Consider the following 12,361-nt stretch of genomic DNA (forward strand, 5'->3'; position numbering starts at 1 on the left):
CCAGTCCCAGGATTAGCTGCAGGCTTTGGCTGATTTTCTGGAGTCTTGTACACAGATGCTTGTCAGCAAATACCAGCGGCTTATCTCCTCCTTTCCAACATGCAAACCTTATTTCATGTTAGGTTTTGGCACAACCTCCAGTCTAATACCAACCTCTAGGGAGATAAACAGTGCTGCCCATTTCACAGGCCAGGAAACTGAGGCTGAAGCCCCCCCCACCCACCTCCTGCTACCCCACACCCTTGCTGGGCGTTGTTTTTTGCTGGAAAATCAATCCTGCAAGTCTTGCTGGGTGGGGTGACTCCCCTGAGGTGGCACCAAGGGGAGGTTCGTTTCGAGGCTCAGAACACTTTTCTGACAGCTTTCTGTCCCTTACATCCCAGACTCAGTCACACTTCAGCGTCCCGGCTCCCTGGCCGCCAGTCTCACACCACGGACAGCCTTTGGAGGTGTTCTATTCCTGCCCCAACCCTTCTACTTGGAAACATGGAAACAATGAGGCCAGCTGAGTGGGAGCCTCCAGGCCTGTGTCCAGAGCTAGTTCCCGGTGCCTGGCTGCCTCTCGGGGCGGGGCCTGTCTCCAGCTGGAGCTGGGAGGGCGGCCTACCCTGCCAGAGGCCAGCCCCACCCTCGGCTGCCATGGGGGCTGACCAGGGCCCAGTGACCCAGCCCAGGGCTTGCCTGTGCAGAGGCTGGAGCCAGCGGTCAGCATGGAACTCCTGGTCTTCCTACTGACACCTCTGCAGCCCGCACCAGCGATATCAGAAAACATCAGCTCCAGCCTGCAGCCCAGACACTTGAAGTCACCTTGGCTGCCCCTCCTCACACCCATGCCCACGTCGGCGAAACCAGGGCTGGCTCTTTAACTGTGTTCAGAACCCACCCTTCCCACCCCGCCCAGGCCACCTCCCTTAGCGACCCAGGGGCTCCAGGATGAGCCCCAGACAGGTCAGAGATGGGCTGGGCGGCAGGGAGCAAGAGGCCTGTCATGAGGCGGGGCTGCCCTCGGCGTGGGTCTCAAGACCAGGAGCCACTGCCCATACCCAAGAGACCTCTGTGGCACTGGGGTGCAGAGCCAGGTAGGAGGGGGCACCCCCGCCAAAGGCAGCGGCCTCCCCTCTGCTTCTGCTTTAGATGGGGCCAGGAGCAAGGGGAGGCTGACACTTGGGGGCTGACGCTGCAGGGTCTGGACGCTTGGGGTGGCAGGAGAACCCATCTGCACGCAGGGAAAGGCTTGGGATGGGGACGTCCCGAGGGGACCCGGGTTCCCCCAGCACCCGCTGCAGCCCCTCCTCGCGCTCCCTGGACCCGCCTGCAGGAGTTTGCCTGGAAACGCTCCTCGGGGGTTTCTGCGGTATTTTTTCACTTGGAGACGTGGTATCAAAGTTAACATACGCTCCTCAACGAGCTGGGACTCTGCTGACGTGCACAGACCACGCTCCCCAAAGAAGCCCTGAGAAACCAGGAGGCTGGGGTTTCGAAAAGGACGCCAGGACACGGTTTCCAGGATCAGCCGCAGGCCGGCACCGCCCCTGCGGAGGCCTCCTCCTGAACACCCAGCCCAGTTGCGGGCTAAGGTGAGGCGCGACGCCTTTTGGCTTTTTTGCACATTTCTGTAGGCTGGGCGACCCATGGTCTGGGGAACTTCCTCAGTCCTGACATGTGCTTTCCTTCCTCCTCCTGCGGCCCCCAGTCTTCCCAGGTCACAGGCCGGCCTGCGGGAGGTATGCCAAGAAGGGAGGGGGTGGGCCCTGGGGCAGGCCTGGCTTGGCACACTGCTTCCCTCCCACAGGGGCACTTCGGGCAGGCCACCTCCAAGCCAGGACCCTACAGCATCCCACAGACCCAGTGGGCAGAGGGACAGGCCCGGTACACACAGAGACCACTGCCCAACCTGCCACTGCACTGTCTCTGAGTCTCTCTTAGGCTGCCTACTTCAGAGAGGCTGGGCTAGACCCTGGAGGTCACCAGAGGCAGGACTGAGGCTCACCCGTGTCCTCATGAGAGAAAGCCACTAGAACAAATGCTAGGCAAACTGGCTCTTTCGGGATTTTTATTTCTTTAAAATAATTCATACAAATGGTTACAGTCACAAACATGATTTTAACCAAAATATTGCTAGCCTACCACATCAGCAGGACGGCACTGGTGCAGGCGGGGACGCTGCCACCCTCCACATCCCCAGGACAGATGTCGATGGGCAGCGGGCACGCTGGGCACCGCCCAAGCTTTTCCTTTTGGAGCTGCTTCGTGATGCCGTCTTCATTTGGAACAAGGGGGGGTTCATGCCAAAATTAGGAAAAACAGCCTTTGTTTTGTTTTTCTAAATTATTCTAAAAATAAGACAAGCAGGTAGAAAAAACAATGCACTGTGTGGCATAAAAAGAAAAACGGGAAGGATTCATTGTCCTGAGAAGTTTGCCAACTGCCTCATTCTGGGCACGTTCCAACATACAAAAAAAAAAAAAAAAAAAAAAAAACCAAAAAAAAAAAAAACCTCAAATTGACTTCCGAATGCTCCTTCAGGTTTTCTTTTTGTTGACAGCTAAGCAAACAGATCCTTTGTAATGTTCTAAAAACTGTACACAGACAAGAACGTTCATGGGAGAATAACTACTGACTTCTTCTGCTTAACGAGGAACGCGAAGGACACAGGGCAGAGCGCCCACAGGACGGACGACAAGCGACATGAGGCCCAGCGCTGCCCCCTCCCGCCTCCTGACAGCCCAGACCAGTCTCTGCAGTGCCAGGGCCGCCACACAGGCACCTCCTCCACATACTCTGGTCCGAGGGTTTCTGGGCCCTCTGCCCAGGCGCTGAGGCTGGAGAGCTCCTCCCGGGCTACAACTGGTCACTGGCGTGGTCTCTATCTGCCTCGGGCTTGACGGTTTGGCCAGGAGAAGGGGCATGGGGTGGGTGGGCCACAGGGGGCAGGCCATGGGACAGGGACATGGCGCTGGGGACGATACCTTCCACAGCAGCTGGGATGCCAGTGGGGGCCACGCCCACCACGCCTGGAGGGTACCTGCTGGGAGAGGGTCCGTCCGTGAGGCCCACCTACAGGCAGCCTGACCGGGCCCCACCTGCCCTCATAGCGTCGGCAGCACCGAGGGGGCGGCTCCAGGAGGACCAGCAGTCAGGGTGAGGATCTCACCTCTGCACGGACGCTCCCGCCTACGGGGGCTACTTCTCAGGGCAGGGGAGGGGGGCCCTGGTGTATCTAGGCGACTTGAACATGAGGTCTTCGCCTCAACCAAAGCCCCCTCCTCCCACAGGCCCCGTGCCGACAGTAGTCCTGTGTGCACTGGGTCCTGAAGGCCACCCCAGCCCAGGTTCCTTCCAAGAGGCCCTGGTTCTTATGGGCCTTTCGGGTGAGGTGGGCCTTACCAGTTCCACCCAGATCCTCCAGGTCAGTCAGTGGAGACGCCGCCCCTCCCGCCAGGGGCTGTGCTGGGATCCAGGGGAAGCCTCGGGCCCTCCTGGTGGCTGCTCCGGGCCAGCGGGCCTGCTCACCTATAGGCGGCCCCGTTGAGCTCAGGGTGCACAACAGCGGGGTCCATGCTGGCCCAGTGGGTGGCCGCCGTCAGATGGTCCTTGTTGACACAGTTCTTCAGGCTGTCTGGGATCCGGCCTGGGAGACGCAGGAGGGAGGAATAGCTGTGGCTCTGAGGAGGCCCCAGGAGTGTGGCCCACTGGGTTGAAGACACGGGCTGTAGGGCTCTCGGCAGTGTGCTCCTCCCTCTCAGCCCCGGGGCTCCCAAGGCATGGCAGAGTCCCGTCTCTCAGGGCACCAGCACCCTCTCAGCGTGGGGATCCCCAGCCCAGAGCATGTGCCCAGTTTGCTGAGAGACCTGTCTGCTCAGCCCAGCAACTTCCCAGCAGGTCTTGTGTGTAAGACGACCCCAGGGCTCAACCTGACTTTGGCCTTAGAGGTCCCTGATAGGGGTGCAGTGAAAGCACCATGGGCCCTGAGCTGGCAGAGCACGGGCCTGGCTGCCGGGCGGATGCGAGCCCATGAGCCAGGCCTGGGACTGGCAGGAAGGGTCCCCCAGGCCCACCTGTGATGGCTCTGCGGATCTCCCGTGCCGCCTCCTCTCGCATCTCGATGGACGCCTGCTCGCTGTACCACGCAGCGTGGGGGGTGCAGATAAGATTGGGTGCATCCTTCAGGGGGCCCTGGCTAAAGCTGGGAACAGCACAGCATGGTCAGTGCAGCCCGAGTGCTGTGGCTGGGTGCGGAGGGGGAAGTGGCTGGGCACTGGAACCCCCTGTGGGGGGCCCTGCCTGGCAACCACAGACCCCACGGCCCCACTCCTCTCGGCAGGCGGGCTGAGCGCAAGAGCTCAGCCCCGGGACCATCAGACACACCAGGGGCCCCTGAGAGCAGCGGGTGTGGGAGCCCAAGGGATTTAATCTCCAAGCCCCTTGGGGGAGGAGCCCTGATGGGGGGACATGCTGGCCTGGCCCCTCCCGGCCGAAGGTCCTTTAGCCCCAGGAGCTGCAGGCTGGTACTGCCCCTGTGGGGTGTCTCCTCCTGTGGCTGAACATCCAACCCAGGGCTGCCTGGGGTCCCAGGGCGCTGCAGGGATTGCAGGTCTGGACATGACGCCATGACTCCATGGCCAGGGCCTGTGGGGGCCACTTACGGATATTGGGGCCTCACTCTCTCCTGGCTGGTGGGGAGCCCTGCCCAAAGAGGGGCTGAGTAGGACGAGTAGCCCTCACAGGACCGAGGCGAGACAGGCCTGGAGCCCATGGCTCCGTCCTCACCCCACAGTGGGCAGCAAACTCCCCCGTGCCGGCCAGCGAGAGGCCTGAGTACAAGCAAGTGCCCCGCCTGGCAGAGGCGCCATCTGGAGGTCAAGACGGGAGCATGGTGGGCAGGGAAGAGCAGGGGGTGACACTGGCCGTGAGGGCACCTGAAGGGTTCCGACTCGTGCACGTCCAGGGCCGCACCGCGGATCCGGCCCTCCTTCAGAGCCTGGGCCAGCGCCTTTTCGTCCACCAGGCCGCCCCGGGCCGTGTTCACCAGGAAGGCCCCTTGTCTCATCTGGAAGACATGAGGACAGGACAGGCCCAGTCAGGGATCTGCGCAGAGCGAGCGGCCAGGGAAGCAAGCTGGTCACACTGCTGGGGAGGCCCAGCTCCCCGGCCCCTCGCAGCCCAGGCCCACCCCGGGCTCACTAGGGTGCTAGGACGTAAGGCCTCAGGCGCGCTGCACCGCGGCCCTGGCAAACTGGCTGAGGCTCGGTCCTGTGCAGACCTGCACGGCCCCACACCTCCTAGAGAGCTCTATGCTCCTGCCCAAGCCCTGAGCTGAGGACTGGGTGGGGGCTCCTGGCTTGGTCCCCCTGTGGTATCCCTTTTCTGGGTCCCCTCCAGCCCAGCCTCCCCCAACAGGGCTTTGGCCCACGAGGTGGGACTCCCTGGGATGACAAAGCCCAGGGCCGTCTACTCTGAGGCGTGGTCTTTGACTCCAACCCCAGCGGGGCCTGCAGCAGAGTCTCTGGACAGGCTCGCTTTTCATGCATTTTTGCAAAAGGCCCTTGCGGTGGCTCCCTGTCAGCTTCGTGGCCAAGGCTTTCCTGCAACCCCTCATTTCATTCCAAGGAAGCCCACCCAGCCACACTGCTTGGCTGGCAGCTGGGTGGGTCATGGTGGCTTTTCTTTGGTGAGTTGCTGCCCTTTGCAGCCTCACACCCAAGGTCCTCAGGGATGGCAGGGCTCTGACCAGCATCCACGTGCCACACCCTGTCCACTAGAAGGCTCCAAAACCACTGGCTCTGTGACCAAAGGAAGGGGAGGCGGGCACCTGGCTTCATCCTCCTTGCGGCTACAGGCTGCTGGGGCAGCTAGAGTGGGTGGGTGGCCTCTGACACGTGTGTACATACATGCACATATATACAAGCTCAAACAGGCAGACACAGGCACCCACACACACTTGCCCACATACACACACATCACTGTGCACACATAATGACTCCCTGAAAGGCCTACAGCCAGCGGGAGGCAGCCGTCCCCAGCTCCGCCCACTCGAGGGAAACATGTGCTGAGGCTGCGCTCTGAGCTGCACTGAGGCAGAGGCCGGCCTGAGCACAGCCCTCTCCAGCTGCAGATGTGAAACCTGAACCTGGCAGCGCAGCACGGAAGTCAGAAGGACCGGCCCAGCGCCCCCAGGTAGCTGCATCATCTCCACTGGGAGACTGGCAAGAGCTTCAAGGGAATTTAGGATTCACAGGTATGTGGTTCTATCTTCTCCAGAGTATTTCAGGCATCCTGGGTAGAACTCAGAACATGGAAAACGCTGTCTGGGCAGACAGGGCTGGCACTGCCGCCATGTGGCTCACTGAAGGCAGGGTCTCATGCAGGTGCAGGTGGCTGCTGGGAGGGACCTTCCTGACACCCCCACCTGTGCCTGCCCCGCAGAAGGAGAGCCCTGTGCCCCCGGCTCCACGCACCTGCTTGACGGTGAAGTCGTTGATGAGGTGGTGGTTGTGCTCGTTGAGGCCGCAGTGCAGGCTCACACAGTCGCTGTGGAAAAGCAGGTCCTGCAGGGTGCTGACCCGCTGCAGCCCCAGCGCCCGCTCCACGCCGTCCGACAGGTAAGGGTCGTAGAAGAGCACGTTGAAGCCGAAGGCCTTGGCCCGCAGCGCCACTGCCTGCCCCACGCGACCTGGTGGTGTCAGGACACAGTGTGAGACCCTCGCTCACCCGTGGCTGGGAGGCCGGCCCCGACAGCCAGGGTCAGAGTGGCCTCTGTGCCTCAGTTTGACCATCTGCCAAGGAGGACACCAGCTGTGGTCAAGCCAAGGTGCCCGCGCGAGGTGTCTCCACACGAGGTGTCTGCTCCCAATGCGCCCACTGCCAAGGCAGAGGCTGTGCACAGGGTGGAAAGGGTGCATGAGCCCCTCGGCCCACACCAGCCGCCAGCCACACCCCCCCTGCAGCCTGTCCACAGGACGTGACATGAACCACTCAGTGTCAAATGGACCGTCAGCGGGTCTCCACTCACCCCACACACGCCCTACGTGCCTAGGTCCCTCCACTGGCCTGCTTTCCGGTCCACCCATCGATGTCTCCGGCATCTCAATTCCAGCCACGACTAGGTGGAGATGGCAAAGGGGGCAGGAGGGAACCTTCCAGACCAGGGAGGCCCCGCTGGGCTCACGTCCTGTCCCCTTCGGGTGGAGTGGCAGAGAAAGCCATCCCGGGCAGACGTGCCTGCCCCGACCCCAGCAGTCCAAGGCTGGCGTGGGCCCCAGCACAGGAGCCACGGAGCCAGAGCCACTATGTCTGGCCGGCTCCTCCCCGGGGAAGGGTCAGCAGGGTGCATGCGCCCACCGTGAGCCAACAGCACAGCTGCAAAGGACACAGGAACCCAAGCCCGCCAATGCGGTGTCTCCTGCATTGCCTCAGAGAGAACCGCTGCACAGGAAGGAAGCAGGCTGGGCACTGGGGCAGGTGGGAAGCGGGCGCAGTTTCAAAGGCGACAGCCAGGGCAGGCCTCCCTGAGAAGACCAAGCTTGCTGGAGACATGAGGGGATGGGAAGGGAGCCGGAGAGCTGGAACAACGTGTGCGAGGGGCCCACGGTGGCGGCAGCCTGAGAGCCAAGGAGACCAGACCGCCAGGCAGACAGGGCGGTCGGACGTGGCCCAAACGCCCAGGGGACCCCCAGTCACTTGGGAACAGCCTGGGGGAGGCTGGGAGGCCAGTCAGAAGAACTGAGGACCGTCTAAACACACTACATCCTAGAAAGGGAGGCGCCTGTTCTACGAGAAGGAACATGGCGGCTCCTTTCATCCTCAGGGACAAGGCTGCTGCAGGAGGCAACCCGTCCGGGGAGGAGGGCTCGGCAGGCGGAGGTGGGAGCAGCAGTTCCGAGGTCAGTCACAGCCGGAGTACCTGGGCAGCTCCCCAGACGCAGGAACAGCCCCCGTCTGTCAGCACCCCCTGCCAGGGATCCCACCGAATGGGCAGGAGAGGGAGGAAGGAAGGGAGATAGGCAGACACAGAGAAAGGCACCTCCCACAGCGCAGAAAGCAGAAAAGACGCTGTTTCCCACTGTGCTCAACAGAAAGCCCCAGGGAGTAGGGCTGCCGGTGGCGAAAACCAGCTAGAGCCGCAGGCCAGCGCCGGCCACACCTGACACAGGAGAGCAGTGGCTGTTGGGGCGAGATGATTCTTCACTTTAGTCTCTGCCATTCTTTTCCATACGATGTCTGGCTTATGATAAGAAATTATGATGATGCAAGTGAAGAGGCTTCTAATTAGATGTGGCTTCTAATTAGAACAAAACACTAAAGGCGGACAGACCCGCAGATGACCAAGGCTGGAATCAGCCAGCAAAAGCTCCTAAATAACTACTATAAACATGCTCAGAGATGACAGCAAGTGTTGATGTAAACAGCAGAAAAATGGAGGATTCTGGAAGATGAATGGCAACTCTATAAAGAACCACATAGAAATTCCAGAACGAAAACATCCCTCTGAAATGGAACTCCCTGGACGAAGCTAACAGCAAGAAAAGGATTGGGAGCTTGAAAGCATGGGCTCAAAGTCAGCAGATGGCATCCAAACAGAAGCAGAGAGAAAATAACTAAAAACCTTTTTTTTAAGAACAGGCCGTGGCGGCTCACACCTGTAATCTCAGCACTCTGGGAGGATGAGGCGGGTGGATCACGATGTCAGGAGTTCGAGACCAGCCTGGCCACCATGGTGAAACCCCATCTCTACTAAAAATACAAAAAGTCAGCTGGGCGTGGTGGTGGGCGCCTGTAATCCCAGCTACTCGGGAGGCTGAGGCAGGAGAATGGCGTGAACCCAGGAGGTGGAGATTGCAGTGAGCTGAGATCGCGCCACCACACTCCAGCCTGAGCGACAGAGCGAGACTCTATCTTCTACCAAAAAAAAAAAAAAAAAAAAAAAAAAAAAGGCAAAACACATTTTCAGACAAAAGCGGAGGGAATCGTTCGCTGATGAGCCACGTTTCTAACAGAGTCTGTAGGCTACAGGAACACGATGCCCGACAACAGCCAGAATCGGGGGCGGGATAAACAAGGCAGAAAGGGTGGATGTGTCGGTCAATATTCAAAAACAAAAGTTACTGAAAATTCCTTGAAAGACTCATGACCAATAGCTTCTTGTATGGTTTTCCGCACAACAGACGTGGAAGATCAGCCCGAGGGCAGCAGCCCGAGGGTGAGAGGAGCCACCACAGTCCTCTTACCGCCCCCGACGAGGCTCCACAGGTTATGCCGGATGGCAGTGAGTTATGAAGGCATATCCTAATCGCTAAAGTAAAACTAAACACGATCACTAAGCAGTCAGTATAGATTAAAAAGCAACAACAGATGCGAAGAATCATTTAACACTTGATTAACATAAAAGAAGGCCAGAAAGGAAACACAAGGATGAACAGAAAACATGTAGCCAGACGACACTGAAATCCAAATGAGCAGCAATTACACTAAAAATAAATGAATGGAGCACTCAAGAGGCAAAGACTGTCAGACTGAAAAAAGAAAGAGGAACCAACTATAAACTATTAATAACAGACACACTTTAAACACAAACACAGAAGCCAGGCGCCATGGCTCACACCTGTAATCCCAGCACTTTGGGAGGCCAAGGCAGGGTGACCACTTGAGCCCAGGAGTTTAAGACCATCCTGGGCAACATAGCAAGGCCTTGTCTCTACCAAAATAATAATAATAATAAATTTTTAAAAATTGCAGTGGCACGCACCTATAGTCCTAACTACTTCGGAGGCTAAGGCAAGAGGATCTCTTGAGCCCCAGTGCTCAAGGCTGCAGCAAGCCATGACTGCACCACCACACTCCAGCCTGAGTGACAGAGCAAGACCATTCATCTGAATGATGAATATAAGAACAGAGATAAGCTGAAATTAAAAGGATGAAAAAAAACATACCACATAAACACTGATCAAAAGAGCTGGGATGGCTACCTCAACATTAGACCAATTAATTAGACCACAAAAAAAGCGAAAGCAAATGTCCTACTTAATGGTGAAATATCAAAAACTTTTTCTCCCACGTCAAGACAGTAATACCTGCAAGTCACTGCTACTGACGATTATAGCTAATGCAAAAAGGCAAAAATAAAGAAATTAAAGAAATAAAAGGCACAGAGATCAGAAAGGAAAATGTAAATCTGTGTTTATCTGCAGGTGACACAGCAGTGTGTGCAAGAGAAAATTCAAGATAATCTGTTTTTGGCAGAGGCAGGTCTCATTATGCCATCCAGGCTGGTCTCTAACTCCTGGTGATCCTCCAGCCTTGGCCTCATAACTCACTATGATAGCAGGCACAAGCCACTGCACCCGGCCGAATATGGAGAATTTAGAAGGCTGTGGGATATGAGGTTAGTTTACAAAACTCAAGTGTATTTCTACCCACTAATAACAAAACATCAAGAAACAATTAGGTTGGGCACAGTGGCTCATGCCTGTAATCCCAACATTTTGGGAGGCCAAGGCGGGTGGATCACTTGAAGTCAGGAGTTCGAGCCTGGCCAACACGGCAAAACCCCGTCTCTACTAAAAATACAAAAATTAACCAGGTATAGTGGCATGCGCCTGTAATCCCAGCTACTCAGGAGGCTGAGGTAGGAGAATCATTTGAACCCAGGAAGTGGAGATTGCAGTGGGCTGAAATCACACCACTGTACTCCAGCCTAGGCGACAGAGCAAGACTCCGTCTCAAAAAGAAAAAAAAAAGAAGGCAGACATTGCAGTGTGCTGAAATCACGCCACTGTACTCCAGCCTGGGTGACACAGCGAGACTGTCTCAAAAAAACAAAACAACAACAAAATTTGTAACAGCATTACAAATGCCAAATACCCAACAATAAACTTAATGAACTACGTGGAAACCTTCTACTGATAACGATGAAACACTATTCAGACAAGTCAAAATAAATGGAGACATCGTATTTGTGTCCCGAAGATTCAATATTATTAGGAAATCAGTGCTCCCAAAACTGATTTTAAGGACTCAACAAAATGAAAATTGATGAGCTGATTCCAGAATGGAAATGGGAATGCACAGCAGGACCTAAAACAGCCAAGACCCTTGTGAAGAACATGGTGGAAGCTCTCAAGGCTCACGACCGTGCAGACAGCGTAACACGGGAGAAAGGGAAGAAAAACAGGTCCACGGAACAGAAGAGTCCAGACAGACCCACTCACACGTGGCCAACTGCCTTTCCGCAGAGGAGCCACGCCAATGGGAAGGAGGGTGTCTCAGCGCATCGTGCCGCAGGGACCTGCCATCCTGGGAGAGGGCGGCCGCGACCCCAGCTTCACACCACGCGTGAGTGGCAACCCAGAAGACCCTGGACCTAGAGGTAGAAGCTTCCAGAAGAAAACACAGAGAACCTGGATGACCCTGGGGTAAACAGAGATTCCTCAGGACACAAAAGGTATTCACCGAAAAAAAGGTGATACGCTGGGCTTCATAAAAACTGAAAATGTGTTCTCGTCAGAGCGATGTCAAGAAAGTGAGAAGTCAAGCCACGGGCTGAGATCTTGGTAAACATGTAAAAACAAACATTTTGAAATTATAAAAATATCCACAGTGCATGTCGATCTGACAAAAACCAGACACAGACCACATGAGGGCTCCGTAACCAACATGGAAAAGACTGCCAGAGGTGCTCCCAGTGGCCAGGGGCACAAAGAGGTGCTCGACCCCCTCAGTTATCCGGAAACTGTAGGTTAAAATAAAAATATCACAAAATTGCTGCTGGAAGGGCTAGAATTACACAGACTCCAACACCGAGTGCTGGCAAGGATATGCGGCTGCCGGAGCGTGACGCCGTGCACCTGCCTGAAGAACAGCAACTCCTTCCACGTGAAACAACGTCCTGCTCTGGGACTCAGAAACTCCACTCCTAGGTACAAACCCAAGAGGCACGAGTCGTCTATGTGCACAAAAAAGACGGGCAGAAATGTGTTCACAGAAGTTTTGTTTGTGATATTGGCCAAAAGCTTAGAAAATGCATCACCAAGAGTCTGGAGAAGCGAATCGTGCTGTGTTCACGTTATCAGAAACTGTGGGTCATGCGAAAACACAGAGACCTGGAGGCATCAGCCCGATGGACAGGAGGCCAACACAGAAGGCTGTGTGCCCGCGACCCCACCTCGGCAGAGCTGGGGAAGGCCCTCTGCTCTAGGAAGCGGGACCCAGGTCATTGCGCGGCCGTAGCGGGAGAAGGGGGCCCGAGGGAGCTGTGTGCAGAAGCCTGCTCTCTTGACGTGCTGGCGGGTTCTTTGTACAATGTTTTCCTGTGTGCACCTAAGATAGTGCATTTTTTTCAGAAGAAAGGAAGGAAGGGAAGGAG

The 12,361-nt window shown here is 56.7% G+C and overlaps 1 protein-coding gene across 10 annotated transcripts in view; it reads right to left on the minus strand.

Moving 5' to 3' along the window:
* Positions 1-2,036: 2,036 nt before the first annotated feature.
* Positions 2,037-12,361, minus strand: part of CTBP1 (C-terminal binding protein 1) — a 37,035-nt gene continuing 26,710 nt past the window's right edge. For 6 of the 10 annotated variants that reach the window (XM_033213423.1, XM_033213417.1, XM_033213419.1 and 3 more), the window contains 5 exons: positions 6,459-6,673; positions 4,920-5,050; positions 4,059-4,186; positions 3,514-3,631; positions 2,037-3,028 (listed from right to left, as the gene is read on the minus strand). In XM_033213423.1, coding sequence (XP_033069314.1) covers positions 2,842-3,028; positions 3,514-3,631; positions 4,059-4,186; positions 4,920-5,050; positions 6,459-6,673 — 779 coding nt within the window. In that variant the 3' untranslated portion in view covers positions 2,037-2,841. Of the gene's footprint in view, positions 3,029-3,387; positions 3,632-4,058; positions 4,187-4,919; positions 5,051-6,458; positions 6,674-12,361 lie in introns of all 10 variants that reach the window. The other 4 variants (XM_033213418.1, XM_033213424.1, XM_033213425.1 and 1 more) reach the window with 2 other exon arrangements.

Source organism: Trachypithecus francoisi, unplaced genomic scaffold (assembly GCF_009764315.1).
Source record: "Trachypithecus francoisi isolate TF-2019V2 unplaced genomic scaffold, Tfra_2.0 Lachesis_group1, whole genome shotgun sequence".
NCBI classification, from domain to species: Eukaryota; Metazoa; Chordata; class Mammalia; order Primates; family Cercopithecidae; genus Trachypithecus; species Trachypithecus francoisi.